General features: G+C 42.8%; 1 protein-coding gene across 2 annotated transcripts in view; it reads left to right on the top strand.

The window, feature by feature from the left end:
- Positions 1–17,441, top strand: part of LOC117549553 (C-X-C chemokine receptor type 3-like) — a 19,724-nt gene extending 2,283 nt beyond the window's left edge. Inside the window, exons 2-3 of one of the 2 annotated variants that reach the window (XM_034221560.1) lie at positions 13,777–14,163; positions 15,920–17,441. In XM_034221560.1, the coding sequence (XP_034077451.1) occupies positions 13,786–14,163; positions 15,920–16,648 (1,107 nt within the window). In that variant the 5' untranslated portion in view covers positions 13,777–13,785 and the 3' untranslated portion in view covers positions 16,649–17,441. Of the gene's footprint in view, positions 1–13,144; positions 14,164–15,919 lie in introns of those variants that run through there. The other variant, XM_034221559.1, reaches the window with a different exon arrangement.
- Positions 17,442–17,559: the final 118 nt, after the last annotated feature.

Raw genomic sequence — 17,559 nt, 5'->3', positions numbered from 1 at the left:
GAAAAAGGAAAAAAAATCAGTATAATTCAGCTGGTGTTACATTTGAAAAACGAGTAATCTGAGTGCAGTTACTTTCGTAAACCTGAAGTGAATACTTATTGGAATTATTGGTGGAAAGTTCCTCACAATATGTAATATTCATACCGGCAGAACCGTTGTGCACAGCGCTGCAGCGTATCTGCGAGCGAGAGATGCAGCGTGTCCGTGAGGCCCGCCCCGCACGCAGATGAGAGAGAGTTCTCTTCAAAACATATTGGAAGGTAGAAACGGAGATGTTTAGATAAAACGTGGAAGATAACGTTTATGTAGCATTTATTTATTGTCGAATGATGATTTATAACGGGATCAAATCTAACTGAATGCCTGCTGCTGCCGAATGCATGGGCAAGTAACTGGGAAAAGTTTTAAAAGTTATACATCGTTTCAGATAATAAATAATAATGATAATGCATTCTATTTAGGGGCGCTTTCAAAGCACCCAAGGACACCTTACAATGCATACACTTTTCCAAGGAAAGGTTTTAAGACAGTACAAAGAATGCAGTCTGGGTGAGTTTTTTCTTTTTATGTGCGGTGCAGATGAGAGAGCGGTCCAGAATGACACTAAAATGTTGTCTTTGCTCTTCATAGCTATTAAAAACAGTAAAATACGTATCTCCCGTTCACCAAAACATACCCATCTGTTATGGAAAAGAAAGTATTATAAAGAAGAAGAAAAGATAAAAAGAAGAGGAAAAAAAAATAAAAAAGAAGAGAAGAAGGGAAGTATTCTAAAAGTAATTGAATCTCCACCGGTACAGGCGGGATTGTGGTTAGTTTCTGATGCGCAGAAGGAAAATCTGGCCCACCCTATATTTTTACAGGCCCACCCTAAAGTACATTTCTGCCTACGCTACTGGTCCGCACAGCAGCAACAACCAATCACATGAATCTCTTGCCCCCGACACACCAAAGCAATAGCAATGTTAAAACTAAGTAAACTGTAAGAAAAAAAAAAGAAAAAAATCCCCAACAGGTGAAAACCTACCAGTTTCACCCACTGTCTCTGCCTCCTCCTCCATGCCTCGCTCCTCTGGTTTGTATCCCGGTAGATGAACAGAGACTGATACATACAGCACCGGGTGATTCACTACCGCGTATAATGAATTTTCCCTCAAATTTTGGAATATGAGGAATTACCTGCGTAGTCTCTCCCAGCATACACGCGGTCTGATTGGCTAGCGCTTGTACTGGCAGATTTGCATAAACGGGATTTCATTGGCTGACGCTTCTGCCGAGGCGCCAAAAGTTGAACATTGCTCAACTTTTTGAAGCGAGCAACGCCAGCAAACGCTCCACGTCGCTTCCCAAAAATACAGTTCTGCTAAAAGTGACGTCACCCCATTCAAGTGAATGGGCGGGCAGAAGCGTTTGGAAGCTGTAACGCACGCCACCGTGTGGACGGGCCGTCACAGTGGCTCTGCGCCAGAAACATCAAAAATAAATAATAACTAAAACATTCTGGAATATCACCCCTCCACTCCCATTAACATCCCTCAGCTAGCAGCTGCGCTATCTACAGATTCCGGTTTGTTGACTATCTCCTGTCAGGGCTCTCCCAAGGCTTCAGGGTAAGGGTCCTCCCATCTCCCACAGTGACTTTCGTAGCAAGAAACTTACAGTCAGCCGCTAAAGAACCCAACATAGTTTCCCAGCTCATCGACAAAGAACTTCTCAAAGGATATATAATCGGTCCTTTTAGCTCCTCCCCCTTCTCAGTGTTCCGTTCAAATCCCATCGGAATAGCCACACGTAAATAAAAGGCTGATGTTCGATCTGTCCGCTCCCTGCTCCGGCCCATTCTGCAGCGTCAATAGCATCATCCCTCCAGATCAGTTCTCCCTTCACCATGCCTCAGTGGATAATGCAATAAAGATGATCAAGTTCACAGGGCACGGAGCTCGGCTCTCCAAAGCGGACATTACCGATGCCTTCAAATCATCCCCATTCATCCGTCTCAGTGGAACTTGTTCGGTATTAAGCGGGAGTCCAAACTCTATCTTCGCCGTTCGCACTGACCTTCGGTGCAGAAGCAGCCCCTGCATCTTCAATTCCTTCTCGGAAGCGCTCTATTGGATCCTGCTGAACATCGTCAGAATCCCCTCCGTCCTTCACCTACCGGACGACTTCCTCCCTATAAACCCGCCACAGGACGGCTCAGGGATCTCACCGGCCAAGCTTAAACACTGCTTCAGGAGTGAGGTGTCCCTCTCTCCAAAGAGAAAACGTTAGGTCCCGACACACGCTTAGAATTCTTAGGCATCATCCTCGACTCCATAGACATGGAGACAAATTGCAGCGCATCCGGGACATCACCAAGTCATACTGCGAGCAACAAGTTATCACAAAACAACAGTTGCTCTCCCTTCTCGGGACACCTCAACTTCGCCCATGCACGTCATCCCCCAGGGGGCTCGTTCATGTCCCGCCTCCTGGACGCAGCATCAGCGGTCGACAACCTCCATGACTGCGTTTTCTTAGATGAAGGCTGCCGCTCAGATCTTCGGTTCTGGTCCCTCCTGCTCGCCCACTGGAACGGAGTTACTTTCTTTTACGATGGGCCTCGTGCGTTCCTCTGACTCAATGAGGTTCTTCACGGATGCCGCCCATCCATGGGTTTTGGGGGGTTTCTTCCAGGGAGAGTGGTTCGCAGGGTCATGGCCCAGTCAATTTCTACCTCAAGCAAGTTCTCATTAAATCCGGCCTATCACCCATATTCATACCCGGGGCATTCCTTCAGGATAGGTGCAGCCACCCTCTGCTGCCTAATCGAAGGTCCTCTCTACCCTCATCCCTACAACACACTACACTGCAAACATCGCTGATACAACCCGTTGCTGCAGATACACGCTTTACAACATCAGGAAGATACGTCCCCAGCTGACTCAGAAAGCGACTCAGGTTCTGGTCCAGGCTCTCGTCATCTCACGCCTAGACTACTGCAACTCCCTCCTGGCTGGTCTACCTGCATGTGCCATCCGACCTCTGCAGCTCATCCAGAATGCAGCGGCTCGTCTGGTCTTCAACCTTTCCTAAATTCTCCCACACCACTCCGCTCCTCCGCTCCCTTCACTGGCTTCCGGTAACTGCTAGAATCCACTTCAAGACACTGGTACTTGCTTACATGCTGCGAATGGATCTGGCCCTTCCTACATCCAGGACATGGTTAAACCATACACCCCAGTGCGTGCACTACGCTCTGCATCAGCCAAACGACCTCGTTGCGCCCTCGCTGCGAGGGGGACCCAAGTTCCCATCGGCGAAAACACGTGGGTTTGCTGTTCCTGGCTCCAAGATGGTGGAATGAGCTCCCCATTGACATCAGGACGGCAGATAGCTTGCACATCTTCCGGCGCAAACTGAAAACTCATCTCTTTCGACTCCACTTCGAGCGTTAGAACTATTAACGAAGCACTTTTATACTAATAAAGGACTGGCTTACCTAAAGCCAGTTGAGTAGCACTTGAAATGTTTGGCTCTATGAAACCTGATGTACTTATATGATTCTGTTTTCTTCAAGGTTGTGTCTTCCTGGTCGAATGTACTTATTGTAAGTCGCTTTGGATAAAAGCGTCAACTAAATGCAATGTAATGTAACTAGGACGGTGGTCCTCCTCCGCCTTCACAACCTTCATTCGTCCAGACATCAGCGCCGTACGGGCTTCCCAAAGATCTCTCAGACCCTAACTATGGTATCTATGCATATAACTGGTGGGGCCCATATAAACACATTCATAAGTATAACACTATACATCTCACTAAGGTACCTGATATTCAAACTGCATTCCCGTCCTAGTCCGCGGGGCCCCCGCCCCACAGGGAATAACGTCTCGTCTCACGTGCACCTACACGTAATGGGCTTCATCTCCTGGACACAGGTATCCAAATCCCAGGCCCTTGCTCAAATGTGTCAGTGTAAATGTATATCCTGCAAAGTCAGGCGTGGACTCGGGCAACCGTACACTTCGGTGTCGTGGCTTCCGGCCACCGTACACTTCGGTGTCAGTTACAAAACAAAGGAAATAAAGAAGAGGAAAAGAGTAAAGAAGGAAAGATAAGATATATCCTGCGAAGTCAGGCGTGGCTGAAGGCCACCGTACACTTCGGTGTCAGTTACAAAACAAAGGAAGGTAAAGAAGGAAAAGATAAAGATATAGCCTGCGAAGTCAGGTGTGGCTGAAGGCCACCGTACACTTTTCGGTGTCGTGGACGTTGGGCCACCGTACACTTCGGTGTCAGTTACAAAACAAAACCGTTCGACCTTCGGGCGGCGTAGTCAAGCCCTGCTGGCCAGGGCAGGCGACCCGCAGGTCGTTTTCAGATAAGACCGGCCACTGATTTCGGCAGTCAGAGTCTCAGCATGACCCGTAAGCTCCTGGCAGTGATTCCGGCCCTATGCCGCTTACATATGTTAATCTATTATCTTTCAATTCCCAGATCACCACAGTCACCCCACAAGGTAAGCAACTCAGTTCATCTCAGTATTTCATACTTCACTGGTTTTGGGGATTTCATCGGAGCGGTTCTTTCCCTCCTGAATGATTATCTTGCAACCGGAGCCTAATCGCCAAACACCATTACATTCTCCTGTTGTATTATCATGGCATCATTCATTCATATGATGTGTAACAATAAATATGTAATTCTTACATCACGTCTCTCCGGTTGAAATGAAAGCTTTAGCGCAAGTCAATAAGGAAGACCTAACACGAAGTCACTTACACGTCACTCTATGGCTCCCTTCCCCCCTCATTAAATACGCGGGCGTCACCCCTCAGCAGCCAATCGCTGCACATGCTAAATTCCTTTAAATGCCTCCTGCTCTTCTCCCTGTCAGTTGTCATTGCAGATGATCACACGCAACCCGCCTCCACCTCTCTCGCCTCCTGTCTCCTTCAGGACAAAGCTAAACCTTCCTCCTTCAGACGCGGTCTCACCTACTCATCACCACCACCAGTGTCTAGACCCCGGGGATTTCATCGGAGCGGGTTCTTTCCCTCCTGAATGATTATCCTGCAAACCGGGGCCTAATCGCCAAACACCATTACATTCTCCTGTTGTATTATCATGGCAATCATTTCATTCATATGACGTGTAAACAATAAATATGTAATTCTTACATCACGTCTCTCCGGTTTTGAACTATTTTTTTACACATAATTAGTGTGCCAACATGGCATGAAGACACACAGTATCAAACAGCTTCAATCAGACAAATTGAAACTAAAGAGTAATGATCATTCAAGAAATAAATCTGGTCAAAGGGCACAAAGGTTAATTGTCTCAAATGTGTTTCATAAAGGAAGTTAAGGAGCATTTCTGAGAATAAAAAGCAACCTGAAAAAGTCAAAGCGACACCTGGAAGTGAAACTTAAAGGTGGGGTATGTAATTTTGCGCTAGAATTTGAAAATACACAGCTGGAAGAAATCTGCCACTTCCTTACAGAGCCCCTCCTCCAACACACACGAACGCGCACATGACTAATGAGGGCACGAGATAAGTTTGTGCACAGATGGAAGGCTGACAGGCAGGTAGGCCATCCAGTTACTTTAGCCGGGCCGGCTCAGATTATTGGTCGTGCTTTTTACAGCGCCACGGCTTCCACAGATTTTTTTATGGATTTATTGTCAAAGCATTTAATATATTCATTGCTATCGGGATGTTAAGAGCATTCCATGGAATTAAACAAGTGTTCTGAAATAAATGACATACCCCACCTTTAAGGACAAAGGCTTGAAATGTACCTATCTTTGTTTTGTCTTTTGTCTCAATGGGGGCTGTTTGTGATTTAAAGTTTTTAAACAACGGCAGAAACAAATGCATTGAACCAAATGAATAGTTTCAGATTGTAACACACCATTTAGATCCGAGATTGTTATCCATTTTAATATCTTAAGTAGTCAAATATATATGGTCAATTAAAAAGATTTGAAAAACAACAACAAATTAGACCATTATTTTAACAATAAACGGTTCCTCTAGAGTTAGTTTAGGAGGGAGAGAGCAAAGGAGTTGTTTGAATGTATTGTTTCAGCCAGGTTGAAGTCTGAGGAGGGTTTTAAATGGAGGAAACTGAAAGTGTTGACATAAAAGGTGGAAACAATCTGACAGGAAAGACTACTGTTTATGCTTTCTTAAGTAACTGTGTGATGTAAAGATCCTGCCGAGTTTCCTGTGCTGTTATTTTATTGCATAGCATACACGACCACCTTATTGAGTGCATAGTAGCACATGCAACACATTTTCAACTATATGGAAAATGTGCATCGTTAAACATTCTGGAGTCTCCCACTCTGACTACCTTAGCTTAAACCAGCAGGAGTTGTTTAACAAACACTAATGGGAGAAGAAAGTAGCGACACAGCTTGAAACAAAACATATCAGAGGTATGAGCACTGTCCTCTTTCCTTCAGTTAACCATGCAGGAAGATAATAAATTATGCTCCTTTTTAGATTCATATTTGTATTTAGTGCCTTTACTGTGACATGTCTCCATGCTTTAATGTTCAAAAAGCTCTTTTTTTTCCTTTTCTTTTTTCATACTGCCTGTGCTGCAGCACCTCTTTTCACCCTCTGTCTGAAACCAGAGCCCAGTCTGCTCTGATTGGTTATCTGTTGTTATTGGTCAACAACTTAGAGATGTCCCGCCTCTGAGATGATCACGTACAATGTGTTGGAGTGCTAGGCGTGCTGATGTCACTATACTACGGAATCAATCAATCAAAGTTTATTTATAAAGCACATTTAAAAGCGATTTTTGGTCGAGCCAAAGTGCTGTACATGTAATAAATACTACAATCACAATAAAAGACAATAAATTACAACAGATATATAAAAAACACAGGGAAAAGTCAGGAGTCGTGCTCCGCTCTGACTAAAAGGCCAGGGAGAAGAAGGGTGTTTTAAGAGTAGAAAAAAACCCTAGGGTCTGGGCCGACCTCACATGGAGGGGCAGAGTCTTCCAGAGCCTAGGGAAGTAACAAAGGAGTCCAATGGAGGCCTTTCAGACATGGAGAGAAACTCTCTCTGGAGGGAACTTCGAGATTTTAGCCTTTGCAGACCATTTACAAAAACCTATGACACACTAAAGGAAAGGACACCCCCAAAAAGCATCATAGGGCTCCTTGAATGTGTCAGGACTAAAAACATTTCAATGTATCATCAGATTATGTAACCATCCCTGCTGCTTTTCAGTTAATGCCTCCAAATGCATCTGATGCTATGACATACTGACCTGCATTGTGGTGGCACCACTTTCAAAAACGAGATATGTACAAAACCATTTCTGCAGGTGTTCAAACCGCGGAAAAAGCAGAAGCTTCTAAATGAGCTTTACAATGTTAGCTTTTTATTTATTATCATGAATCATATGAATAATAAATCTTCCAAAATGTGTTTCTTAAATGTATATTGCTATGATCTATGCATTGCCACCATTACCGGTACATGGATGATTCAGCATTGAACTGTCGGTTTGATTGTTGAATTCGTATAACAACGGAGAGAAATCATTTGTTCCTGTTTAGACTTAGCAACGTGATGGCAAACACAGGACATTAGAATAGGACTCAAACTTTTTTTTCATTTATAAGTATCTGTTTTCTTTCAGTTCCTCAAGAGATCTCCATGGTTTCAAAAATCTATTTGGGGGCACACACACACATTGTAACGCATCTTGCATTCACTATATTTTACTTCACATTCTCATTTAGCAAGACTATTAAAACATATTATTGATGGTAATTGACGTGCACACACACAACAGGTAGTGGACACATGAATAATAACTTTGTCCTGCCTTCAATAGTCAGGAAAGGCTTAGACAGCGGGTTTGGTTTAGTTTTAAAGCAGAAAACAAAACTCAAAGCAGCAACACACACCACTGCTTCTGTAAATGGTGTTCAACCAAAAGCATAGACAACCTATATTGATATCAAAATGAAAGAATCCGGTGTCTGAAACCACATGACGCTATCGAAAGATCCATTTCTTCTTAATATTTCCCCATAAAATCCTCCTTCTGTGAAACTTGAAACAGTAATGTGAGTGTTTGTGTTGGTTCTAGACCCGTTTTAGCTGTGCTGGGGACAGTTATTTTTTATGAAAAAGGCCCATTTTAGGGCCCTTTATGCTTCTTGGGGTTTTCCCAAGAAACCTCCAGACATTCTCTGTTTCCATTTAGTGTTTATTTAAATTCGATAAACTTAATTCCATTCACATATGCTTATCTAAGATTGAAAAATGACTTTCATAGCCAGGTTACATTTCCATCGTCCTCTCTAACCACAAAAGAACACACGCCTAGCAAAACAGAAGAGAAGACGAAAGGTGTGAAAAAAACAGGAACACACGATGCTCGGGAAACAGACAAGACATGTGAAACTCGGCGCAGGTGTCACTTTTGCATGCCGCTGTGTAGACACTTAAAACAAAAAAGTGTGATATTAATCTTGAGGTTTTAGAGGCAGTTATGAAATGGTTAGTGGAAATCATTCATGTAGAGATTTCACACTGATATGCAATATATAAATACTTGATAAGACCATTAATAGTGCATTTCCTTCCTTATAAAACCTTTGCAAAGTAAATATTTAAAATCCAGCATTGCTTACTTTGCTATACCAACACATTGAGTAAAGCATCACCTACATGCATGTACATCAACAATTTTACACTGATAAGCAATACAAATAGTAACCCTAACCCATTAAACGTCCATTTTATTCTTCTGCAACATCTATCATATTACCTTAACCTTGTAAACAGCATCACATGCATGCAAATGCACCCTCCAACACACACACAAACAGCTCACTATTAACAGAGGTGTGAAAGTCCACAGGATATACCTATAAACCAACAGGAAGCTTTCTTTTTTTTCTCCATTCTTAATTTACATACATTTTAGACAGACAGTTCAAACAGTGAAGTCCATTAACATCAAAATAACATCCCATCATTCACATTATTTCACTTGCAAAAAGAGAGAAACCGCACAAAGACAGTCGTGACATGAGTATACTGTGGTCAGGCTGTGCACCTTGACGCTTTCTCATGCAAACTTACAGGAACAGAGGCGAAAAGAAATACTACTGACTCACAGCTGCACCTACCCCCATATGACGAGCTGTCAAAGCTGCATTAAAGTACAATAATCTGTGTTTTTAAATGGTTTAATGGCAAAGTTGTTACTTCAAGATTTCTTTTAAAGTCTAGTTTCATGTTTATTTCTTATTTTATTGGGTTTGTTTTTAGTCGCATCACTTAAGGTCAGTTGTAACTACATTGGTATTGCATTTAGTGGATAAACATGCTCCTCAACTTACTCACCTCCCTTTCTGAATCTGTTCTTGTTTCTGTTTTAGTGTCACTGCTGTTGTTTCATGTCTGGACTTTCTTTAAAACATTGGTATTGGGAATAGACAGGTCTGGTTTATTAAAGGTCCCATGTCATGGTCATTTCTACTGATCATATTTCCATTGTTGAGGTCTACTAGAATATATTTAAATTGCGCAATTTTCCAAACTCACATTGGTTTCTCACAGCATCTCTGTATAGTATGTTTATTCACTCTGTGTCCTAAACGGCTTGTTGGAGCTCCTGCCCCCCCCCCCCCCCCCCTCCCTGTGAGCCCAGTGTGCTCTGATTGGTCGGGACGTTGCGAGGCCCGTTGCTGCTCGCTGCTGCGACGAGCGGACAGATTTCCGGGTCGGCGATACAGCGAGACACAGCGAAACTCATCCTGAGCACACACAAACACTCACAGCCGAAGTAAAAACAAGAAGTGTGGCTTGATATTGAGTAAGAAAAAGGTTTATAACCAGGGGTGCACATAACTTTTTTGCCCTGGTTCTCAAAGGAGCACCTGGAGATGTTGCTTGGTGCTCATCTTAAAATGAAATAAACCGAACTTTTGAGGGGGTCTGACTTTATTTGCCAGACACACGGCACTGAACACACATGCAGGGGGGAACACAGAACACACATGCAGAGGTGAACACAGAACACACATGCAGAGGTGAACACAGAACACACATGCAGAGGTGAACACAGAACACACATGCAGAGGTGAACACAGAACACACATGCAGAGGTGGAACACAGAACACACAGCAGAGGTGAACACAGAACACACATGCAGGAGGTGAACACAGAACACACATGCAGAGGTGAACACAGACACACATGCAGAGGTGAACACAAGACAACATATATATAATATAATATTAAAACATAAAACACTGCATGCTTGAGTTTTCCCTTATTTCATGTTCTTAAATGTATTGGTGGTTGGGTTGGTGGGTTGTCTGGCCCCTCCCCCTCCACTCACTCTATACACGGGTGTTATTGGCAACCCTGTATCAATAGAGATCATTCCTGCTGTGGTGACAATATCAAATATTACAAATTTGGTAAGTAACGTTAAAACATTATTTGACAGATTATGCATTCATCACTCTTAAGGAAGCTTTTATTGCATTATATATCTTTATTTATTATTTGAGGATTTCAATAATCACATCTGAATCAATGCATCATCTTGTATGTTTTGTACTGATTTACTTGTTTTATTATGTGTTTATGAGCACATACAAAGACAATAATACCATTTTGTTGAAGGTTAAATGCCAAAGAAAGCCTTATGAAGATATCTCTTCTGTTAGATATCAATATTTATACTTGAAAAAGTATAGAAATATACAAAAAATAGTTTTCCTAATTGCATGAATACAAATAGCAAGTGTTGCTTTGCAAATAAATAATCCATGATGTTTTCGTCGTTGCTAATTTAAGTCCTTTTCAGAAGATTTTTGAAAAACACAAATATTTTTTATTGTGGTGACAGAAATGTGTTGATCCAAAGTGACATCTTTACCAAAGTTATTAATTACTGATACCTTTACAATAATCTTCAATCTTTTTTACATCTCTTTGATGTTTGGTCTCACACGACATGTTCAGAGTAAGCGACCACGGAGTGATAAGCCTGTGATGTGGTTGTTTAGTGTGCCGTTAAGAAAACGGTGCCGTTTAGTGAAGTATTACACAATAGGACAATGATGGAGCAACAGTCAAATTCACATTAACAATCACATTGGGATTTACATTTTAGTGCATGAACAAACTTGCTGCACAGCGTGAAACTGAATTGAAAACATGCTTCCTCTTCGACATGATATTTTTCTCTTCCCCATCTGCCAATTCAAAGTTAGAGTAGTGTGCGTAAAATGGTCATTATTTTCTCTATCTAAAAAGGGAACTGAGATTATATGGATTGGGACAAAAACATACGCTAAAGCTTTGGATTGTTCCGTCAAGAGATACTAAAATACGTATAACTTATGCTATATGATCTGATTCTGTCTTTTCTGTTCCTCGTTGTGTTGCAAAGAGCATTTATATAACCTGTGAGGCATTTACTTCACTTTGCAAAGATAGATAGATGCACAGATCGATGCATAGATAAACACCCCCAAACATGCAGCAGAGTCTCATATGAAATGTAAAAACATCACTTACAACATTTAGAAATTGCACACCAGGCTCCTTCGCAGGGGCGGTTCTAGGGGGGGGGCAGTGCCCCCCAACACTGACTTTGGACCCCCCGGTGGCCCCCCTGAAAATGAAAAAAAAAAACATTGTTTATGATTAAACGATTTCTTGGTTGACGTAATAGGCGGAACTAACGATATTTGTGATTCTAGTCGGATCCATTAGAGCAGGGGTCTCCAACACGTCGATCGCAAGCTACTGGTAGCTCAATAGCCCTCAATAGCCCCCACTTTACAAATATGTTTATTTATTTTTAACGCAAGCTGTCATCGCCACGGAGGAGCACACAGCCTCTGTGAGCCATTTTCAGGCGATTTGTAATCTGTTCTAGAAAAACAATGTGTTTTTTTGGATTTCAAGAAGCATATAGAACAAGCAATGGATGTATTTTATGAACATTTATCCATGCTGAAAGTAGATTTAGATGTTAGGAGTGAGATAGAGATTATTATCTAATATATGCATCCAATGAAGCATTGCATGAAGTCTGTTGATGATCAGAGGCTGTTGTTGAGGCTGCATAAACGTTTTTTATTTTTGTTTTGTAGGCAGACCATGCAGGCCTCAGAGTTAAACTTTGGGCCTGCGACCATAGTTTTACTGTATTTTGTTTTGAAAATCCACAGCGGAGATTTGTGTCGTACTATGCGGTGTGTTTGTATATCTCTCAGTAGCCAACGATCTGTGAGTCTGTTGGACATAAACTCCGTAATACATGTAGTCTACATTTCATAAGAGGTGTAAAACCTGAGAGCATTTTAAATCACATTTGAACTAAATGCTTATATAATCTAGTTGTATTTGTGTGAACGAGGCGATATAGAGAAGGTTAAGCTGTTATTATTAGGCTGTAATTTGTTATATACTGTTGGAGTGGTAAGCAGGCCTATTGTTTTTGGATATTTGTGGAGTCAGAGGAGTCATTTGTCAAAGGGGGAGCCTCGTTGCGGGTAAATTATACAGATGGCTAGTCCGCCCCTGAAAAATGTCTATGCACATGTTATTATTAATTTCTAGGCCTAAATTGCATAAGCTACAGTATTTAGCAACTAAGAGAGTGATGAGAGAGAAGAGAGCAGGAGAGAGAAGCAGAGAGAGAGAGAGAGAGAGGAGGAGACGAGAGAGAGAGAGATAGAGAGAGCGAGAGAGAGAGAGAGAGCAGAGAGAGAGAGAGAGAGAGAGAGAGAGAGTAGAGAGAAGTAGGAGAGAGAGAGCGAGAGAGAAAGAAGAGAAGAGAGAGCGGCGAGATCGAGCTCTCTCGACGGAGCGGGCGACTTGCGAGAAGCCTCTCTCTCTCTGATCTAACTCTCCGCTCTCTCTCTCTCTCTTCGCTCTATCTCTCTCTCTCTCTCTCTCTCTCTCTCTCTCTCTCTCCATTTCCTACATGTCTGTTACACCACACTTGCCCTCTTTGGATTTAATCAAGAAACATTAACCCTGTATAATGTTAACCAAAACTGTATTATGTTATATTACTAAAAACGTATTATTGGGAATCGCGAGAAGTTTCAGAGCGACAGAGACACAGAGCGTCCCCGTAACCATGGTAACTCACTCTTACTCCTGCCTGGTGTGCATGGCGCGAGAGGAGAGGGAGAGACGCAGAAGTGAGACTGATTACTTTGAGCAACATGCATGGGAATAAGTTACAATATAATACATTTGTGTATATTTCTCGCTATTCAGATGGTCATGGTGCTGCTGTTGCGCACATGTGTGTGTGTATGATCGATAGATTTATGATCAATAGATTTATGATTTCGAGCTATTTTCCAAAATCCTATGGAGAAATTGCATTGCTTTTTTGTTGAAGGAACCCATGCGCAGCTTACTTCCGGGTGGCACTCTATTTTGTCCTTTGACTGATTACACACAAACTTAACAAAACCCTTAACAACACTTTAGTGGCCTAACATTGGATTTCTATGCTATATCAATACCTTTAAAAAAAAAAGCACACAACTGACAATAAGCTGTAAACACTTCATTTACAGGACAAGCGCTAGATTTTTGAGAATGTTTAAGAGATGATCATGTGTGCCCTGATAAAAAAAATATAGATAGATAGATATAGTTTGAAGCTACTCAGCACCACCATGTGGCTGAAAGACAACAAGTATCAAATGCTCAGACAAAATGTATGTTTATATTCCTTCCTCCTTCTATTCTTCTTTTTGCACAGAGATTCCAGATGGAGTCGACCACAGAGTCCGGATACAGCCTGTTTGACGGCATAGAAGAGTTGTATGAAAATGACAATTCCTCTGATGAGGATTGTTGTAATGGTGATGTGTGTGACCTGACTGAGGGCATGCACTTTGAGTCGGTGTTCATACCAGTTCTGTACTCCGTGGCCTTCGCTCTGGGAGTCCTGGGGAACGGGGTGCTGCTGGGGGTTCTGGCTCGGAGCAGGGGGAGGTGGAGTGTGACGGACACCTTCATCCTCCACCTGGGGGTGGCCGACATCCTGCTGCTGCTGACGCTGCCGCTGTGGGCCGCACAGTCCGCTCAGAAGGAAGGGTGGACGTTTGGAACTCCGCTCTGCAAGATCACTGGAGCTGTTTTTACGGTAAGACTGCATTAAAGGTCACCTATTATGCAAAATCCACTTTTTCATGTCTCTTCTACATCAACATGTGATTCTCTCTCTTTTTGTCCTGATCCATTTTTATAAAAACCTGTGTGAAAATGAGCTGATCAGATTTTGGCCACTTTATGTCATAACGATTTTTTGGCTTGTGTAACCATCAGCCAATCACCAACCAAGGTAACCCCCCCCCCCCCACCTAATCACCTGAATCTCCTCCTAGCACCAATAGGTGCTTTCACACCGCAGTACTTTTTTAGTTCTCATGAACTAAGTACAGATCGCGTTCACACCGGAATAAGTCCCTGGGGGTGGATTAGGCAAATCAAGCCGCTGACGTCACTTCTTCTTCTTCTTCTGCTTTGGGTTTACTGGCAGGCCGCAAACAACTTCAAGGCGTATACTGCCGCCCAAAGTCCCCGGCCGGAAGTCCCCGGAGTTGGGGACTGGCTTCAGTAGAAACTGCTGGGACTCCCAGCAGCGTCTACTGAAGCCTTCCGAGTAAATCGCCAGAACGCCGACACCTCCTCATCTCCACCGCTCCCATGTTTTCTTTTGTGTTGCCATAAATTAGTCTCTCTGCGTTTCTGCGCTGGGCTAATGCTAATAATGCTAATGCGAGGATAATAAAATGGCGGCTTCACAAAACTTTTTTGGAGTTTTACGGGGCGTGGTTTGCAATCCGCCCAGCCAATCAGAAATAGGAACCGTTTTCTCCCACGAAAGTACCTGCTCTCTAGCAGGGACGGAAAAGGGGGTAAAAAGGTTCTCATGAACAAATTTTAGTTCCGGTTCTTTTTGGTGTGAACGCAACATTTCGGAACTAAAGTGGGAAAAGTACTGCGGTGTGAACGCGCCTATTGTGTTCTTTTTAACCAAATATCTCTCAGAGGGGCGTGGGGAGTGGCTTATTTTCATCTAAAGTAACAGACAGAGAATCAGCACTTTTGAAACATCTGTTGGCATTTCAGCCAAACACTTCAGAGACATGTTTTGTATATAACTGAGACATGTAAATCCGTGTGTCAAATCTGGCCCGCAACCTCATTTTATGTGGCCCGCAAGAGCTTGCAAAGAATAAAATAAGTTTATTGTACGGTTACATGGTGCTTTACAAATGCACGTTGCCCATAAACATGTCCCACAATGCATTTCCTTTTGTGACATGCGCAATGAAGAGACTTGCAATTATTTGCCCTATAGACTTCTGCTTTTCAGACGTATATGAAGTTATTACCCTATCTGATAATAACCCAATGCAGAGGCAATAATGTAATACATTATTTTATATATATGATACATTTATATGTGTATATTTATATAGTTTTAAAGTTACAATGACCCTTTGAGTGCAACTATAATGCTAATGTGGCCCGCGATGAAATTGAGTTTGACACCCCTGAATGGTCCGCAAAGGCACAAATCCAAAAGTTCCCTCCAGAGGGAGTTTCTCTCCAACACTCCCACCCCCCACCCCCCCCCCCCCGATTTTTATTCCATATTTTAGTCCTTTTTATTCCATTCCATTTCTATGTAAATACTGTTATACTTTACTATATTTTTTTATTATTTCTCTATCTGTGTTTTTAAACGTTTGTTTTACTTTTATGCATGCACCACGACATCAAGTCAAATTCCTCGTACGTGTCAACCAACCTGGTAATAAACCTGTTTCTGATTCTGCTAAAGTGGCTGCAAAAAGGTTTCTTACTCGTCTGTGATTTCTTTTTACCCCCAGATCAACTTCTATTGTGGGATCTTCCTGCTGGCGTGCATCAGTCTGGACCGCTACCTGTCCATCGTCCACGCGACCCAGATGTACTCCCGCAGGAACCCCCGGGTGGTTCACATCAGCTGCCTGGCGGTGTGGATCTTCTCGCTGCTGCTCTCCCTCCCTGACTGGATCTTTTACCATGCTGTTCAGGATGACAGGAGAGGCAACAGAACAGAGTGTGTTCCAGACTACTTCCAGTTCGACCCCAAATATGTCTTTAATTGGGAACTGGCCTCCCGCGTGCTGTCCCACACGGCGGGCTTCCTGTTGCCCTCCGTCGTCCTCATCTTCTGTTATTCCTGCATCCTGCACCGGCTGCGCTGCGGCTCCCAGGGCCTTCAGAAGCAGAAAGCTTTCAGGATCATCGTGGCCGTGGTGGTGGTGTTCTTCATCTGCTGGACGCCGTACCACATCACTCTCATGGTGGACACACTTCTTTCGGACAACAGCTGTGGAGTCAGAGGATCTCTGCAAAAAGCCATGGTGGTCACCTCCTCCCTGGGCTACCTCCACTGCAGCCTCAATCCCATCCTGTACGCCTTCGTGGGAGTGAAGTTCAGGCGTCAGCTCGTGGACATCCTGAGGTATATGGGCTGCCAGCTGAAGATGAGTGCCAAACTGCAGTCTGTTACCAGCAGGAGAAGCTCTGTGTGGTCGGAGTCTGCAGACACCTCCAACTCCATCGCTGTCTGAGAGGGATCCACAAGCATTTGAACATTTCAACAGGTCCAGGCCACCGTATAGCTAACTGGCGGCCTTTGCTGCAGAGGAGAGGGGTTTGAATCCGACCCAAGGAACATTAACATCTCATAAATGTTTTGTTTTGTTTTAGTTGATATTTTCAGAGAGCTGTTAATTCAACTTTATCTTTAATTATTGAGTTTGCAGTTACTGCTGTTTTGTTGTTCTGGGAAACTAGAATAAATGCACAGCTGCTGCACTGCCAAAGCATTATCCAAACCACCCATCTATGTTTGAATTCATTTTTGTCATTTCAATCAGATTAGACACAAGTGATCCCCTCTTTCTCCCCCTTCAGTTAAGGCACTGGTGGCCCAAATAATTACCGTAAAACTAAAAAACAAAACACACGTATAAGCCTGATTAAGCTTATTAAAACTGACACAAAGACAGAGATCTGAGCAGCTGAGTGAACATGTGTTTCTGTAAATGTCCTGTGTTTGAAACCTTTCTCTCATGTTCCTGTCGTCCTCAGCACATTAATAGCTCAACATAACACTGGGACAAAAATATGTTTGTCTGAGCTGAACCTGAGGTCATACAGCTGTACTGTGAGCAGCAGATTTATTTGAGTTGTAATGGAAATATAGCATTTCCCTTTTCTGACAGCAAGGAGTATCGTAGTGCAGCTTTTCTACTGTTTTACACAGAAACCTTTAAATTACATATTGTTTATACTTTTTTACTGCATGTGTCATTATGTAAATACATTGTTCAAATAAAGATTAAAATATGTTGAATCTTACAAGTGTTTTCAACTTACAGGTATTTGTTACAGACAGAAGTCTTATTTTTTTAACTTTTTTCTCATTTTTTTTAATAAACAAACAACCAAACATACAGCACAATAGCAGTTGGCAAAC

This window comes from Gymnodraco acuticeps, unplaced genomic scaffold (assembly GCF_902827175.1).
Source record: "Gymnodraco acuticeps unplaced genomic scaffold, fGymAcu1.1, whole genome shotgun sequence".
Taxonomy (NCBI): Eukaryota; Metazoa; Chordata; class Actinopteri; order Perciformes; family Bathydraconidae; genus Gymnodraco; species Gymnodraco acuticeps.
This window is presented reverse-complemented; position numbering and strand designations above follow the sequence as displayed.